This window comes from Boleophthalmus pectinirostris, unplaced genomic scaffold (genome assembly GCF_026225935.1).
Source record: "Boleophthalmus pectinirostris isolate CB_2022bp ecotype Guang Dong unplaced genomic scaffold, ASM2622593v1 HiC_scaffold_16, whole genome shotgun sequence".
In the NCBI taxonomy this organism is placed as follows: Eukaryota; Metazoa; Chordata; class Actinopteri; order Gobiiformes; family Gobiidae; genus Boleophthalmus; species Boleophthalmus pectinirostris.
This window is the reverse complement of record NW_026571095.1, coordinates 21,139,777-21,158,689: the sequence shown is the minus strand read 5'-3', so window position 1 is coordinate 21,158,689 and position 18,913 is coordinate 21,139,777. Positions and strand designations below refer to the sequence as shown.

Sequence of the window (18,913 nt, the reverse complement as noted above, 5' to 3'; positions counted from 1 at the left end):
AAACCATAGAGAAATATTAATACTGTGACCCAATTCTTTATCATTTCAAAAAGCTACACAGATCCTCCTTATTCTTGCGTTGCGTTCACATCCTGAGCTTGTTGAGATGTTATTTATATGCATATGAGCCGCCTTACTCCAGTCTGTGCAGTTTGTAAGATCTTTTCATAGTGCGACTACATCACTGTATTCAACTAGGAAAGTTTGTGAATGAGATACAGCGCGGACGGGATCAATGGAGACACTGAAACATGTGATTAGAACAAGTGCATTGTTGGTAAAGCATTCCTCATGAGTCAGCATTGTTCTGTTATTTGCTCCGGGTCTCTGAGGTCTGCGAAATCTGAAGGAAGCAGACACAGTTCAGCTACAGTAACAGTAGGGCTAATATCAAACTCCTGTGATGTTGGGAAAAGATGATTTGCATAAATTTGTGTCTCGACAAATGTTTTTAGGAATGAATACATTTCATTTCACCATTATTTTTTTCATCCAAGCCGTTTCTTCAGTTCTGACAGGATACTGGTAAACTGGAAAATACTGTTATCTAATTTAGATAATTGTGGGAGTCATCAGAATACCTGCAATTTCCTTGATCACAATTTAACTTTGCTCTTAAGAGTTTTCACACCAAGTACCATCAAAGAAAATATTTGGCTTTCTGATTACCCAAATATCTCAATCGAGTAGATTTCTCTAGGTCTAATGTAGGGCTAAAACAGGTCTGAAAGTGGTCTACATCATTTCCACTGTAGTTCTAAAAATAAATTATTTAAATGAGGACAAAGAAGTGAAGAGTTCTCCGAGTATCACCTGAAGAAGCCTACTAAACTGTGTACCGTATGTTTCAGATTATAGGGCACACTCAAAATCCTTTAATTTTTCTCAAAAATTGACAGTAAGTAAGTCTGTATTTTATTTATATAGTGCTTTTCACAGACATTTTTGTCCCCAAAGATGCTTGACAGAGCATTATTCATTCACTCTATACCTGGTGATGGTAAGCTACTATTGTAGCCACAGCTGCCCTGGGGCAGACTGACAGAAGCGCGGCTGCCATGCCAATCGGCGCCATCAGTCCCTCCGACCACCACCATCACTCATGAACACACCACTTTTCATGTGGGTGAAGTGTCTTGTCTAAGGACACACAATGATTGAATTGATTGTATTTAACTGACCTTGAATAACAACTGTTTATGGAGACCTATGTAGCATGTTTTGGGTTGATGGGGGAACCCGGAGCGCCCGGAGGAAACCCATCCAGACACGGGGAGAAACATGCAAACTCCACACAGAAAGGCCCGGGGATCGAACCCAGAACCTTCTTTCTTGTTGTGAGGCATGAGTGCTAGCCACTCAGCCACCATGCCGCCCCGGGCCGACAGTGCACCTTAAAAACCGGTGCACCTTATGTTTTAATTCTGGTTGTGCTTACTGACTTTGAACGGATTTTATGTGATACACGTCACTCAGAAATCTGTCAAAATGTTTTAGTGACTTATGACTTTGGTAAGCTACGAAGCTGCACCGCTTGATAGATTGTCGGACCATTACAGCTATCATTGTCAGGAGCCTCACAGAGTGAGTCCTGTCCTTTAGTCCAACAGCAGCTAACCGCATCAGAGCACAAGGAGTGAGCTGTTTTTTTTCAGAGCTCATAGTTTATGCAAAATAGCCACGTGGTTTTAAACAAATGTGCTCAAAGCTGAACTAAACACATTATTACTCAATGTACAAACTTAAATCATCCACCCACATTCACATTCATAATGCACATTCACCAAGACAGGGAGACAACGCTGGGCGAATTACACCACAATCTGCCAATGGATCGTGGATGCCTGGGCTAAGGGATGAGTCTCATGTGTCATCCTTTTGTTTTGCTTAATGCGCCTTATAATCCGGTGCGTTTTATGTATGAAAATAGATGAAAGAATTCAACATTATTAATATTGCGCCTTATAATTTGGTGCACCTTATAGTCCAAAAAATATGGTATATGGCGTTTGAATACAATAGTCTGTTTTTTGTTTTGTTTTTTAGGGCAAACCTGGTATATTAGCAGCATTATGATCAAAAATTTATAAAATGTGTGCAGCCTGGCTCCAGTAACCACTTCAATTTCAGGTACATAGTAGTGGCATCACAAGAGACTGCCCTGATCATAGCCGGGTGTCTCTGCGTACAAACACCTGGCTGCAGGGGTGGAGTTTGAAGTGTGGATATCTGTTAGATCAATTACACTGTTCTGCATATGTCTAGGCCCTGCCCCTCCTCCCTGCACACTCTTTTCTTTAATCCTCCAGGTACTACCCAGTTTAGCAGCTCTATTCGAAACATGGTTTTTGGCGGATTTTAGGCTTTGTACATCCACTTGAAGTTAAATATATCCCACAAGCTGCCGTTATAATGTTATGGCAGATCTGTGAATACTTTCAATAGAGTTGAAATAAGGTCTTTGAATAGTAAAAAATACACTCTACATTCGCTAGATAACATCTTGAATTGAGCATTTTGGGATGTCTCACTTATCCCCATCTCGCTCCAAGATCCACCCGCACGACCATTATGGGGAATCGACAATAAATGGTACTCACGGTGGAGCCATTTTCACAACAATTACCACCAGGAATGTGCTTCTTCCTTCATTTTTGTTCCATTTTTGAGTTTTATAGCACATCACAGTATGTTTTACGCAATGATCTTGTCCCTACCGGTAATCTCGAACACATCCGACAATATTACGCCCCATATCTGTTTTTCCATAGTGTCTTTTTTGCAAAGCTGAAAATACCTAAAGCTGTCTTCTTATTCTTTGTATTGTGTTTAATACGGTGCAGAAAACCCTGGGAGATAGCAAAGTAATAGACTGGAGCTTGTGAGGTATTAGAGATTAGCATAGCCTGGCTTCACAGTGTTATTACATACACACATAATATTGCATTGATTTCCAGACGCCCCATTGAAATCAGATTGCCAGTGCTGGCCCAATGATAATACAGTTATTTGAAATCCTGGACCGCCTTAAGGAAATCGTGTAGGTTAAGCAAGACACAAACCATCATGTAATAAGATAAGGTAAAACAGTGAAGGGTGTACTATGTGTGTCCATGGAGATGTTACTGCTTTGCCTATAATGTTCCAGAGTGTGGTATTAAACTTGTCTGTTTATGGGTGTTTTTATGGCTCAAAAACATGCATGCATACAGAGAGCAGGGTCACCTCTCCACAGATATGGCCTTGATGTCACTTGGAGATGTATCGGTTTAATACTGTTGGACATTCCAGGCGATAACACCTCCATGGAGACAAGCAGGTGATGGAGACTCAACAAAGTTACATAGCACACCTTTAAATTGAGGTCAAATGGATGCATTTATAACTGGGTCAATGGTTTTGTAACTTACATGCTATTCGGGTATTGTAATCTAAAGGGACTTGTTCGACTCTATATTTCTATATATAAATATGTAAATGAACCAAAAGTAGGAGTTAGAGTTGCATAAGCATAAATCTAGTACTAAAGGTCATCATGGTATAATAAAAGCAATGCAAAGGAATTTAAGCAACACTCAGGGCCCATAACTTTATATAAGGCTATAGAGAAATCGAGTGGGTCAACGTATGCGGTTTAATTGTATAATCTTATCAATGTGATTCTAGCTAAAGACATTTCATTCAACTCTATCACAGATACAAAAGAATAGGGAATAGATCAAATTCACTTGATTTTGGGAAACTTGGGCAACCACTATAGAAAGATCTAGCTCTATTTGGAAGCTAAACAACAAATATACACATTAGACAACTACTACAACTTGGCATGACTTAACACTTCTAAACTAAAATGTACTATTATAGGCATACCTTTCACCTGCAGGCAACTGAAAAGGAAAGCAAAAGGAAAATTAGCATTAGTCAATTCATTTTTGCCACTTACAAGTTTGCAAATGTCTTCTTTTAGCACACCCTGGTATAGAAATACATTGACAACAAAGCAAACAACAAAGCACTCATGCCCAAATAGCCCATGTTCTTGCTCAGAGCTGTTACGCTAAAATAAGTCGCAAATTTACCAAAACATGAGGCTTTCAATGTACGAAGACAATACAGAGGAAAAAGAAAAGTAATGATAATATGGTAATACTAATATCCCAATTTTGCTTATTTTCAAAAACATATTTATCAAACAAAAAGACACAGAGAAGACAAAAGTTGGGAGTTGAATAATCAATAATGCATCAATAATCATAGATGATTACTTAAGTAACAAACAAAACATCAAAATTGACACCGGGACTAAACCCAGAACTCAACCAGGACTAGGTCAGGACTAAACCAGGAACACACCAGAACTACACCAGGACTAACCTGGGCTCAAACCAGGACCAAGCCAGCAAACAAGAGTGGACACAGATACAGACTTAAACCTACAGCTGGGAGATCTGTCAAAAAAATAAATCATACTTTTTTTTTTCTCATTGGTCAATCTTGATTTTCAATTAGACTTTTTTTTTCTTTTCAAAAACAAATTAAGTATTAATTTCACTGATATTAAAAAGCCAAACTTAAAATCAGTGTAATTTTGTGTTCATTTTGCATAACGCACAAATAGTTCGACAACAGCTAAATCACTGTTCTATACTATGTTATGACCCTCACTGTTGCAATATGTAACAAATGCTGAACGGTTAATAACCAACAAACATCCATTACAATTTTACCAATGTCTTAAACAAGTACAGCCCTTTTTCCTGTCTCGTTTGCACGTATTTAAGTTGAAAGAGCAAGTGCAAGTGAGCTCTGGGGTGAGAATGAGGAATGTTTTTTGAGCGGGAGTGACATTTCCAGGGCGTTTTAAGCAGGGCCCTGTCAGAGTGGTTAGGAGGTGGCTACAGCTGTTTTTTTGCTTTTTCAATAGAGAGGTCGGTAGGTCGCTCTGTTTAGCTGACAGTACAAGAGCAAAGTGCCAGCGATGGAAGACTGCTGTCCAAATATCACAGCGGGGCAGATTAAGAAAGAGAGAGGGAGGGATACTAAATAAAAGATGTAAGTGGGTAATAAAACTGCATAATAAAACTGTTATTAAAGGCACAAGAAGCACTACTACAAACAATATGGACAAAAAAAAAACAGCAATTATTGATAATTTGCAGTGACATCACACTGGGGGGTTCCACCTGTATGTCTATGGTAGAATCTTCAGCAGCTTCCATGGTGACACAATGTACACTTTGTGTCACCATGGAAGCTTTACAACTTGTCTGAAAACTCAAGAAAAAGGAAACACATTTTAGGGGCTTGTGATTAATATGAGCGTTCATGGACCCATTTGTCTTTGAGCAAAAAGGTGAGATTGACAAAGTCAGACATGTCAGACTCAAATTTGGCCCACAATATAATTATATTTGGCCAGCAAGATCATATCAAATATGTATTAGAGTTGGCCCGCCGGCTGCCACGCCAGTGTGGAACATGCACCGCTAATACTATGAATCCCAGAATGCTTTGCAAATGTGTTGCCGCATTTTGACTGATTGTTGGCTTGTGAAAAAAAAAAAGAAAACATTTAAAAGGAGTTCAAAAGCTACAGATAGGCTATAGAGACATTATTTATTTAAAATGTTGTTATTATTTTATATTTTGCTTGTTCTGGATTATTAAACACAACAGGTTTAACATTACATATCTTGAAAGAAGAAAACATGCACATGTTGAATTTTACACACACACACACACACGCACACACACACACACGCACACACACACACGCACACATACACACACATATATATATATATATAATATTTTTTATTTTGTTTTGTTTAGTTTTTAATTTTAGCCCTCTGTGAATTTGAGTTCCAGGTCCAGCTATATCTGTTCTTTGCGGTCAGACTGTGTAAACAAAGCTCATATTAAAGTCTAACTTGAGAAACAGAGCTTCAGACTGAGCAGCGTCTTAACTTAGCATCACACCCGCAATGTTGATGACATCAGCTGCAAAGTATCAATACACGTCTCAACTAAAATTGTTAGTAAACGCAGTTAAACTCAATGTACTTTTGTATTTGACCCATGTATTTGGGCATAGATTGGGCATAGATACACTGTATAAGCAGCTGTGTAAAGTCCACTGTGTGATATCTGCATCTAATTAGAAAACCGATAATCAGGAATCAAGTGTTAGCATGCTACTTTCTCTTAGCTTTACCGTGAAGCCAAAACTCCGCACTGATCTTTGAGAGCTGAGAAGGGCTTATAAACTCTTCACTGTGAATAATTAGAGTGAGGAATAACTTTGGACTCATTTTTGGACCACTGCAAACTTTAAATAGGTCTGTTTTTCACATTTTTGAGACAGTAACAGCACCTTTGATATGAAGTTGCATGGATCAAACTTGAAACTAAACCAAGGCTAAAATTGGGCCAAAAAGAAACACCCCAGAAGTAAGGGAGGAGGAAGTGTCAGGGGAGAGAGATATGCAGGCATCATTGCTGAGTCTGCTTAATGACCCTATCGTCAAAAAGTAAAAGAAAATCAATAGATCAAAAATGTGTAGCTCCTGCACAATTTTCAGGGAAACATTTTATTCATTGTGGTTTCATTGATGTAATAATTTATCAGCTGTGTACATTTTATAATTTATTTTCAAAAGGAGAACATAAAAGTTGATTGCAAATTATGTAAATTATTCAATAACAGCATAGCATATGTTTTGAGGTGACAGTAAATTTACCATTTTGACAAGGCAAAATTAAAAATCCACTCAACCAATCAACAGGCTAAATGAATTAAGGTTACTGTAGACTTTATTGTACCCATAGCGAAATTTGTAACCTTTATGTTTCCTATTAGCCCAAAATGTCAAACTTTATTTGTAGTAGTCTTGTTGTAGTTCTGACGCAGTTCAAAACCTAAAACCTTCTAAAACTATACAAAAAAGTTTCAGTTTTGTTCAGTTGTGTAAGTGTTTTTTTTCAGTATCGACACCTGTTCAAATGAGTTTTAGTTCTAGTTTCAATACTGGTTCTAATCCCCATGTATCATTCACCCTACTATACCATGGGTCTAACTTCAGATTTCATATTTGACATAGTTCACCATTATGTTATGTTACTTTATGTTGATTGTTAAAGGTCCTATATTGCACAAAATTGGCTCTTAGTCATATTAAAATCCTAAAAAAACATACCCGGCGTTGTGTTTTGTTTCAATCACCCATGTAATCCTTTGTTATTAGTCTGTCTATATCCCTTTAGCATGAATATCCCGTTTCATGCTAAAAGCTGCTATTTTGTTAAAAAATAATCACTATGCACTCTAGGTTTTGGTTTAATTGCATTCCCAGGAATTGGTCACAATGCATTATGGGTAACAGAAGCAGATGAGAAACGTGTTATAGAAAGCCTGCTTGTTTATATCCAATCTGCTCCTCCTGTGTTTTAAATGTCATCTACACATACGAAAGCAATGGCTGCAAGTTCAATATGTGCTCGGTGAGTTTAAGATGTTTTATAAGATCTGTTGTAGAGATCGTTTTTTGCATGTTCTTACCAGGAATTAGACCTAGCCCATGATCTAGCTCAGGAGACCTATGTATTAGTATAGTACTACCTCTGTTCACATGTAAAGACCTAATTAGAATATGAAAAGGTCACGAAAAAGTAATGACGTACAGTAATCTATTTTCTCATGCATTTCTGTTTTTGTACACAAAGCTAATGTACATTTTATTTTTGTTTGATTTCCAGTTCCACTTGAGTTTTTCATGCCACAATTGTTAAGAATTGCAAGCTGTCTAGGCGACTCTATTAAAGGAGCAAGACGTTCAGTTTTCTGGCTCGTGAAAATTGAGCTTGGCTTGCTGTTGATCTGAGTTCAAATACACAGTGTGTCCAACAGAACAGCTACTTTTAACCTTCAGTGCAATGGAGATTCTAGCTATTCCAGGGCTGAAATTATCCAAATGATTCCAGTGAAAGGTGTATGGAGTTTAAAAACACTTCCTGTGTTATCACATGACATTACAAGGCGGAACAGAGTGTTTTTTTTTTTAAATTTGCTCTTTTGGGACAAGGTCACTCTTAAAAGCCTCTGTATATCCCAGAGTCTTTATAATTCACATTTCCACTGCAGCTTCCAGCCAAACAGTGCAGTATTAATGGACACGGGTGTGAGTGTGTAGATATGTGTGTTCAATTATGCATGAGAAAAATGGTGAAATGTCAGCTCTCTGTATCAGTCTCTCAGTAAATATGCAGATGAGGAAATGACTTAAGAGTAATGTAAAGATGGATGTTTGGCCAGGTGTGAGAACCCTCGTCTTTATGGAAGATGAGAGGTCTAATCAGAGAATGACAACTTATTACATTTATAATTATAGCACTGCTTTTTTATATACCTTTTAAAGTGAGTTGATAGTTTTTTTTTGTTTGTTTATTTGTTTTTTGTTACATTTGCTTTTGGAAAAATAGTAATATGATTGGATTTAGTGATGGCTATCTGTTTTCTAAGTAAGCTATTGGCCTTCATGGCAGGTAAACATGTACATGCAAGTGCAAATAAGGGTTAGGGTTACTACTTGCTTGTCACCCATCATGTTCCACAGTAAAGCATTAAATATATATCTCTCCATAGAAACAAAAGGATGACCCCACCAGGCCAAGTTGAACATACTATTTGTTGCCGATGAAATTAAATAATTACCGTATTTTCCGGGCTATTAGGTGCTCTGGATTATAAGGCGCACTGTCATTAAATGGTCTATTTTAACAAATCGCACTGGACTTTAAATGAAACACAAAAGTTAGATGGATCAGTGGGACTTTGTTTGGTGCATTCATGGTGACTCTGGGCTTTGTTCAGTTGTGGCGTGTAGGGAGGGTTCTGTCTGGGACCGCTGGATTGTTGGCGTGTTCGCAGTGACTCAGTTGTTCAGTTGTGGCTCAGAGTGGCACATTGCAATCGCTTTTTCAGCTGCAGGTTTTTTTCCCGCGTGGTCGCTGTCTGCTCCATGTGTGTTTGCGTGCGCTGCAGGTGGTGCGGCTTTGTAGTTTACTGAAGTTGTGCTGGGACACCCGAGTGGATTCGTGTATAGTTCACTCTGGATTGTGGGGCGCGTGGTCGTTTTTTGATAGGGTTAGAGGCTTAAGAGCGCGCCTAATAGCCCAGAAAATACAGTAAGTACCGTAATGGAAAATACTGTAAGATAGATACATTTAAGGCCATACTTTGGAACATTTCAGGTAAAGCAGGGGTGTCAAACTCATTTTGGTCTGGGGGCCGTATCCAACTGACTTTGATCCCAAAGGGGCCGGATCAGAAAACTCATGGCATATAAACCCCAAAAATAACAATAAGTTCAAATATTTGTACAGAGAAACACAAATCTGTTACAGAAATGTTTTTTAATTGATGAACTCTTTCTTTTACAAAATATTATAATATTATGAACAACCTGAAACTTTAAGAAAAATGCAATTTCAACACAATGTTTTAACATGAACTTGTTTAACATTAACTTGTATAAACAGGAATAAGTACGTTTTTCTTAGAAAATCCTGCACTCGGCGTCCACTTTTCTCATTTTGTCAACAGTCAAAATGATCGTCCTTTAAGAGCATTTGGAAAGAGACAAGTCTTCATTTGTGCTGCTCTGGTGGGAGGGGCCACGTACAGAGACACTGGAGACGCTGCTGTGATAAACACCACAGAAAATTAACAATATTTTAATAAAAAATAGAATAAAAATATTTTAGTAGAAAATCAGCCAAGGGCCAGATTAAAGGTCTTGGATGGCCGGATCTGGCCCCGGGGCCGCATGTTTGACACTTGTGAGGTAAAGCAATAGCATTTCCATGGAGACAAGCAGGTGACAACTCCCCACCAAAAAAGTTTCAGTACTTTTATATTTTGTAAGCTTTCTATTAAATTGTCTTACCTAAAAGCACTACAATAGCTTTCACAATAAACCTCCACCAAGGCTTTAGATTTGTCCTACAATTGATTCAGGGTAAAAGTTTGTTCTGAAGAATTATGAAATTATCTTTTGTTTCTATTTAATAATACTAAAAATGTCAATCTGAGTCAAGACAGTATTTCTACCCATTCCAATGGCCTAATAAACCCCAAACTTGTGTTACGAAAAGACTGCACAAAGCTATCATTACAGTTGTCAATGTATAGGGACGCTTTGGAAGACATAAGTTCTGTCTTATCAGTAGAGGACCAGCATTATTAAGAGGAGAGAAATTCCAAGATTCCTCTTTTAAAATTAAAAATAGAAACCGCTCTGTGAATATGATATCATTACCATTCAGTTAGACCGCACATTAAGTTAAAAGAACTGTGGACTTGCACTTTGGGGAGCTGAGAGGAGCTGAGAGAAGAAAAAGGAGTTTGAATTGAGATCTATAATTCACTGCAGCATTAAGCTAGCACAAATGCATCAACCATTAGCACCGGGGACTTAACCAGATTCAGAGCAATGAGCACTGTTGTTTTTACTGTACACTTCCTCCACAGAACAACAATCGGAACAGGGAGAGGGAGAGGGAGGCCAGACATTCACCCAATCAATATCTTATTCCATGGTCAACTGAACTAAACAATGGCTATTTTATGGTGTACATGTGTGGAAGAAATGGAAAAGCGCTGATTTTAAACACTGTCACTATGTAGGCTGATGGGTTGATGTCAAAGGTCTAATATCATGCAAAATGGACTCTCTGAACTCTCTATAGGCCATGTAATAATGCTGTTACTAAGGCTGGGTATCATTCAGAAGTTGACAATACGATACCTAGGCTACAATATGATACATATCTCTATACAGTGAGTTTTCAATTCAATGTGATTCAATATGATATATTTCAATTCAATTTGATATGTTTTAATAAAAAATCAAGGTTAAATCATGACTGTGATACTAAAAGTCTTTGTTAAAACCACTTCTTGAGCAAAGTGAATATGAAACACAAACATTTTAAATCCTCAAAACAGTGAAAATGTCAAATGTGTTGCATAAACAAGTTTCCTTCCTCTGAACAAACAACAAAAATGTAGCACTGTAACAAAATTATTTAGTAAAATATACAAAAAAATACTCTTGGCGGTATATAGATACAGCAGCCCGCGATATCGATACTGTATCATCACATTAAACGATATTCACATCACATCACATTAAATGAATATATCAATATTGCAATATTTTTGCATACCCCTAGATGTTACCTCCTCAAAAAATACCTAGTTGCGTTTTATTTCATTCACACACGTTTGAGTAATCCTTTATTTCTATTTTATTTTATATTTATTTGTCTGTCTACATCTCCAATGCTCAAAATGCCCTATTCCACCTTGTGATGTCACATATTGGTAGTTTTCAGGTTAACAAATACCTTTTACCTTTTACAGGCAATTCTAAGGCTGCAATCATCCAAATGATTCTAGTGAAGGTGTATGGCGTTTAAAAACACAGTGGAGCACTTCTTGTATTATGACAACACAAGGTGGAACAGAATGTTTTCTATCTGAGAGAAGAACACCGCCTATATATGCAGGGTTAGTGTGTTAAAAATGTGTGAATGCAACAAAAACATTAGCACTGTTATTACTATTTAGATCAGGGGTCTCCATCCTTTTTCCTTCTGTAAGAAACTTTGACAAAACAAAAATGCCAGACACCTACTAGTTTTAGCGAAGACTTAGACAGGGTACAGTTAGATGTCTATAAAACATAACCATTATCCATATATTACTGTGCAAAGTTAGACATCAAAAGTCTACATTTACAATGGTAATAGGGATTTAATCAATCAAATGTTACTTATTGACAATACGTATAATTCAGAAATCCTACTTGGAAGGGGGTGGAGAGCTACAGAAGACCCCTGATTTAGATTATTACATTACATTAAAGCAAACATTTTTAACTTAAACGCCAAAATCAGTGTTGTCTTTCTAAGCTTGTGTTACTATACTGTGATTATTTTTCTCAAAGACCAAGGCAGACTCTCTAATATTTTGCCCTGTGAAGTTCTCGGGTGAAAGGTCTGGAGCAGAGTCATTTGTATCCAGCTCACACCACAACAAGAGGCAGAGATCAGTGTACAGAACAAAGATCACTCCACATCTGACCCCATAAAAAAGATTTCAAGTGTTTTAATACAGCCAACACATAATGAATATACAACAAGTGGTGCCTCCAGCAGAACTGAACACAACATAGTAATAAAGATGTTTTAAGATTAAAGGTGCAATATGTAACTTTCCTTGCGGGGTTGTCTACAGTATGGAATTCAACTTATTTTGTATTTACTGAATTATGTTTTTATTGCTCAAAAATACACGTGTTCTTAGTGTGAGTTGGGTCGCTTCTCCACAGATCTAAATGTAGTGGCTTCACGTGCTTGTCTGTATGGATATAGATTTATTGCAATGATATCTCCATGGAGACATTCAGAAAAGTTACATAATGCACCTTTAAATATAACCAGTTCGAAAGTTAGAGACAATTTCTCTATGCATAATCACCAATTGTTTTTTTTTTCTTTTTTTCTTTTAAAATTGAAGTAGAGGTTTCAACACAGATCAAAATGACAAGTTCAGACAAAAACAAACCAACAACGGCAAAAAGGTCATACTGAAGCACAGAGGTAGATTTTAACATTTCTAAAGCTGCTTAGACACCAGCATTATTTCTCTTTCTCTTTGAAGCAGCCTGACTCTCTCTTTCTCTCATTCTCTCCCTTTCTCTCCATCTCTCCTCTGAAGAACTGCATCCCGCCTTCAGACGACCTTCACACAAAACCCAAACAAACACAAGACCATAATCCTCTCTGATCCTCCAGTGTCCGCCGCCACTGGACACTGCTGCTGCCCAAGTGTGAATAAAAATAACATGTGAGGACTGGCCTTTCTCTGAGATGTTTCCACTCCAAACTCTTCCTCAAAGCAGCCCTACAGCTACAGATCTGTGCTGGGCTTTGATGGGCACAGCGTGTTGGATTAGAGATCACAATGCATCTTGAATGTAGAATTTGGTCGGGACTGTCTGCCCTTTTGGCCTTCTGTTCTCTGTGAAAATATGTTTGAATCATAGTGTAGTCTCTTTTCTACTCAGATGAGATGAGGATATTCAAAGGACAAAATGTGATATCTATCCTGAAGCACTTTAAAGGTGTGCTGTGTAACTTTTCTGATGAAGGGTGTGCTACCTGCTTCATCACATAGATATGTTATTGCCTTTCCTGAAATGTTCCACAATATTGCATTAAAGGGCCCATATTGGTCAATGTCATGATGCCGTTTCCTCATCAAAAACATTTCTGGAGTTTTGTTTCATTCGTACATTTTCAACACACAACACCCTGCATATTTAGGCTGAGCTCTTCTCTCAAATGGAAAACACTCTGTTCCACCTTACGATATCTTGTGGTAACTGTGTTTTTAAACTCCATACACCTTCATTAGAATCAACTGGATGATTTCAGCTCTGGAATTGCCATTCTCTACTGAACTAAAGGTAAAAGTAAACTTGAAAGCTAACACTTCATAACATCACAAGATGGGATAGAGCATTTTGAGCGTTGAAGATGTAGTCAGACAAATAATAAATCGTTACTGTACTGTAATGGTTACTGTAAATGAAACAAAACACAACACCAGGTATGTTTTTGATGAGGTAATGCTATATATGCGTCCTGAATTTCTGACTTTTGGTTTTCGCACAATGCATACTGGGAAGGGTCCTCCGAAAAAGTGAGCATCAAACCGCCATGTTTGATTTCCCAGTGAGAGGCGTCTATTATCAAAGCCGAAATTTTCAAGTCTTTTGAACCATATCACTTTAGTTTCTGGTTCTGATATTGTCATATTGTCATGGACATTTCCCAGCTGAAAAATCAAACATGGCGGTTTGATGCTCACTTTTTCAGAGGACCCTTCCCAGTATGCATTGCAAGATGACCAGAAGTCCGAAATTCAGGATGCATTCTAAAGTGGCTTGAAGCTCACAAGAATCCATTTTGTCTAATATAGGACATAAAGACAATGAAGACAAGCAAGGGATTCCACCTGGCCAAGTTAAAAGCCAGCTCTACGGAGAGGTGACTAAGCTGCTGTGTCAGTAAAACAAATGTAACTGAACAAATGCAAGAAGCTAATGCCATATTTTGGAAAGCAATAACACTGCCATGGAGACAAGCAGGTAGTGGATGACCAAAAGAAACGTTACATAGTTCAGCTTTAAGAGGACCTGGAGTTGAACTTATGATCTTCAAAGCCATTTAATTTAATGACTGCAGGTGACTAGTTCTGATCACATAAAACAGAATACAACGTGCATCACAGTTAGTTGCATACTGGTTGTATATCAGGCAGGTGAGTGATACAGTGAACATTGTAACTCCCAATAACACATGTTTTCTATTACCTTGTCTTAAAATGGCAAAGAATACCACTTGTCCATTTGCCAAACCTTTGGGCCTTTTGGTTGGAGAAAGAAATTTTAGCTGTGTAGGCGTTAGGTGCTGTATTTACTTTTCTTTCTTTCTTTCTGAGTCTTACTAAAAGTTTCAGTACAATATTTTTTAGATGAATTTGTTAAAAATCTAAACAAGCAAACTTCACGGCTAATAGGGTATCATGTACAGCAGCCAAGTTACATAATTCCCAACATTCCTACCTGCATCCTGTGTAGTTTTTGGCTCATGTTGTGCATTAGGCTTGTGTCCAGTGCTAGGGGACATCGGGACAGCCAACAAACAGCACAGCGAGGTCTGCATGATCCACAGCTAAACGCCCACGCACCCATCACACCGGTAACACAGCCTCACACTCCAAGCACATGAAAACTATAGGAGGTGAACTGGAGAATGGGCAAGGTGGTAAGAAAAACAAACTGGTGATACATGCAGTCTGATTGGTAAATAAGAGCAAAAATGTGAAAAAAATTAGGTGATGAAGCTAAAAAAATGTTTTATTTTAATTATTTTGAGTAATGGAACAAGAAAAATAAAAAGCAGTCATCTTATGTAAGCACAAGATAGATCCCAGCTCCGGTCAGTGGATTTTGTATTTTTTAAGCCCTGATGAAGACCAGTTAAGGTCGAAACATGTTGGCTTTGGCCATTCAAAAAAAGGCCTTTTAACTATATTTTTCCTCGTGCGATTTTTTTAACTTTTTCTACTTGTTTGGGGTGCCTGGAATCTGTTGTGTTTGAGTTTAGATCCTTTTTCCAAGAGCACCCTCTACCTACTCGTACTGATTGGAACACCTGCAGCAAACAGCCACATTTTTGTTCTTTCAGTGTATTTTGTTGTTGTGCACTTGAGCAAAACACTAGCCTGTTTGAATGCGGTGTATGAATGGTTAGAGGGGCAAGGGCTGGTTGATATGGAATGAAAAATGTAAATTTGTAAAAATTTTATTTGGTGATCAATCAGAATTTTCGATTCAGCAGATTTTTTTCAGCACATTTAATTCCTTTTAAGTCTGAATTTTGCTTCAAAACACACAAGGACAGACTGTAAACCTTCTGGTTAAAGGTCTTACATTACATAAAATTGACTTTTGTGCGCTTTAGAATGTTTTTACCTCCTCAAAAACAGACCTGGAGTTGTGTTTTGTTTCATTCACACATGTTTGAGTAACCCTTTATTATTAGTCTGTCTACATCTCCAAAGCTCAAAATGCTCTGTCCCTGTAGCTGTAGTTTTCAAGTTAGCAGCTTCCCTTTTCCTTTTGGTCAGTAGAGACAGGCAATATTGTATTGAAACTCCAGCACTGAAATGATCCAAATGATTCTAGTGAAGGTAAATGAAGTCCAAGGTCGGGCTTCTCTCTCGCTGACTTTTTTTCAAATAAATATATGTTTATAAAATGTATGCTAAAACGATGTGTGGATACTAAACTAAGGAATACTTGTTATAAAATAAATAATATAGATAAAACAGAGAAGTAATGTAATGTAATTGCTATTTAACTACTAACCAGGATCCGCAGAGCCAGAGCTCTGCGCACGTGAACGCCCCCTCTTCATTTAATCATCTTCCCCTCCGCAAGTCTGCATCTATTTTGACCTGGTATCCCCAATATGGAGGAGCAAGAAGTTAAGGATAAACTAAAGGCAGGAGAACTGAAAAGACAAACACGCACCGGTAAGAGTGAGGTGTGGAAAAGCTTCAAATTGATTGTTGAAAATGCTACAGAAACTTGCGTTGGCTTCGCTGAATGTAGTCAATGTGACGCTTTGCTTTCATACGCGAGTCCTCACAAATAAAATATGACATTTCGGGTTTGCTTCGGGCTCGGGCCTGCAAATCAAGTTAATTGGTCGGGCTCGGGCCGGGTCGGGTTTTAATACCCACGGGCCGGGTTGGGTTTTAATACCCGCGGGCCAGGTCAGGTCGGGCTGGATTTTTTAGGCCCGATCTCACCTCTAAAATGAAGTTTAAAACACAGAGGAGCACTTCCTGTATTACCACATGACGTGAGTGTTTTCTGTTTGAGAGAAGAGCTCAGCCAAAATCTGCAGGCTTTGTGTGTCTGTTAAACATGTATGAACGAAACAAAACAAAACTCCAGAATATTTAATGAGATGATAACATAGATCAGAAAATGGCACAAAATAGAGCCTTTAAAAGTCCAAAGCATATCACTGACCATATTAAACAATTGCATCGCCATTCAGTGTAACTAGATTCAGCTAAAGGGCAGTTGCGGTCGCTTATCAGTGAATGAAGAACGCAGTTTAACACATCTTGCCTGTGTCTCGTATCACTAAATGCTTTGCGTACATTGTTGTGACTTGAAGGACATGACAAGCTCAGTTAGCACTCCTGATACAGACATAGTGCAATGACAGCCCTCCCTCTCTCCCTCTCTCTCTCTCCTCTGAGTTAAAAGACTTGCTCTCATTTAACACTTGAAGAGTCACGAAGCTGAGGGCTCTTCTCTGTCCTCTCTTCAAGTAAGCCTGGTCTAATGCTCTAATCGGACACCTGTCTTCTGCGGTCGCTATGGAACCTCCAAAGCTGTAATCATGGGAGTCCTGTCCTGTCAAGTGTCTGTCAAAATCATTTTAGATTTTAAAGAGATTTTACAAAGATACCGACAAGTCCCAAGTTAAGCCTCTTTTAACTTTGTTTGTAGTTTGTTAAAGTTTGAAATTGTAGCCTGTCTCAAAAGTTGGCGTGAAATCAGTGGTACAAAGTAAGACTGAACACTTTCAATTTTCAGGGTTGTAACTTGATGACTGTAAAATAGAGGGACAAACTTTAGGAGTGTACTGCCATGACAAGGCACTTCTTTCTGAAATAATCATTTACAAGATGTATTCCTTGTGATCCAAATGAGAGCATTTCCCAAATCAAACTTGCATATCTCAAACAAGCAGAAGTGTAATAAACAACATCATAATTTCCCCAAAGTACTGGTGTATCAGGTTTCAGCCGGTTTATGTAAAAAAAAATTATAAAAAATAGACCCTCATCTTAAAACTGCATGGACATGTGAAAGTAGAAGATGCTAATGCAGGACTTAACCCCACTTGAGTCTGTGTGGGTTCAGTGTTTTTCATGAGGAAGTTCATGAAATCATTTACACTTCAAACACAGCTCTGTGCTCTGTGATCTTCACTCAGAGTAATTATGCAAAGTTTACTCCGCTCGCATGAGAGGGGCAGGTGAGCAAGGTTGAGCTGCTACAATCTGACCTTGAGTTGTACGATCAGTTTATACGCTTATCTCAGAATGACAGGATACAACACTACAAGATTGGGTCATAACAAAGCTCACACCTCATATACTGTAGTGTGTGTACAATTCACGAATATACTAAGTACATGTGGATTGAGAATGTAAAGGCATGTGTTCATTTCTTCAAGCGGGACAAATGCATGTATATGATCTTTGCTCCAGGAATATGAATATATTAGAGAATCTGCATTTTTAGCGGCCCTAAAATAAAGACAGACAAAAACCTACCCAATACAACAACCAGCTCATTGTGTTACTCCTTTGTGAAGCCATAAGCGCTCACATCACATTGCATTGGGTGACAGTAGAGTTCATGTAGATAAAGTGCAGTAGTTGATTGAGTTCCTACCTGGTTGATGATATAAATGCCGTAGTCGATTCTCTGTCGTCTGAGGATGGGGTGGAGGTAGTGCAGCCAGTATTTCAGGTGGTTCTCTCTGTGTCGAAATGGGATGATGATGGCCACCTGTAACAGTCAAATGGATTTTTGTAGTTCACAAAATGGTCAAATTTAAAAATAATAAAAAGGAAAAACATGTAAAACCTTTTGGAGAGGTCCAGACTCACTCCTGACTTTCCCAATGCTACTCTTTCTTATCATTGGTCAAAATTAGGGGGCTGAGTTTATAAGCATGTTTAAAACTATCCGAGTTTTGCAATCATGATAATGTTAAAAAACACAGCATACAAACAGCTCAGTTCCTGATTCTCTAAGGATAAAAAGGTTCAATACAGACAGCAGACAGTTGCCTCATTTATACCAGAAGAGCTGCTTTTATAATATATCTGTACTAGAGAAAACAAAAGTACATAGAAAAAAATTGTAGAGCAATTTTATGGAATGTCTAATGTAAGAAACCTAACACTTAATCAATATGTATTCACATTTGTAGAAGAGTTGCTAACACCTTGTTAAGTCAATTTTATCTGCATTATATTTTTCAAGGTTATTTTGAAATGTTGTGTCAATCTATGGTGCAATATATAACTATAAAAATATAAAAAGAAGCTTTGAAGTGTCATTGCACTTGTGTCTTCAAGTACAGGGACAGGTTCAGGGTTGTACATAATCATTTTTAAAAAAGGGTTTTAAATGCCCCTCAGATAACCATGACATTTCATTTCATTCCTTTGCAAACATTTTCA

General features: G+C 37.9%; 1 protein-coding gene across 1 annotated transcript in view; it reads right to left on the bottom strand.

Moving 5' to 3' along the window:
- b4galt2 (UDP-Gal:betaGlcNAc beta 1,4- galactosyltransferase, polypeptide 2) overlaps positions 1 to 18,913 on the bottom strand; it is a 168,628-nt gene that overhangs the window by 82,396 nt on the left and 67,319 nt on the right. Inside the window, exon 3 of the mRNA XM_020929217.2 lies at positions 18,117 to 18,233. Coding sequence (XP_020784876.1) covers positions 18,117 to 18,233 — 117 coding nt within the window. The remainder of the gene's footprint in view (positions 1 to 18,116; positions 18,234 to 18,913) is intronic.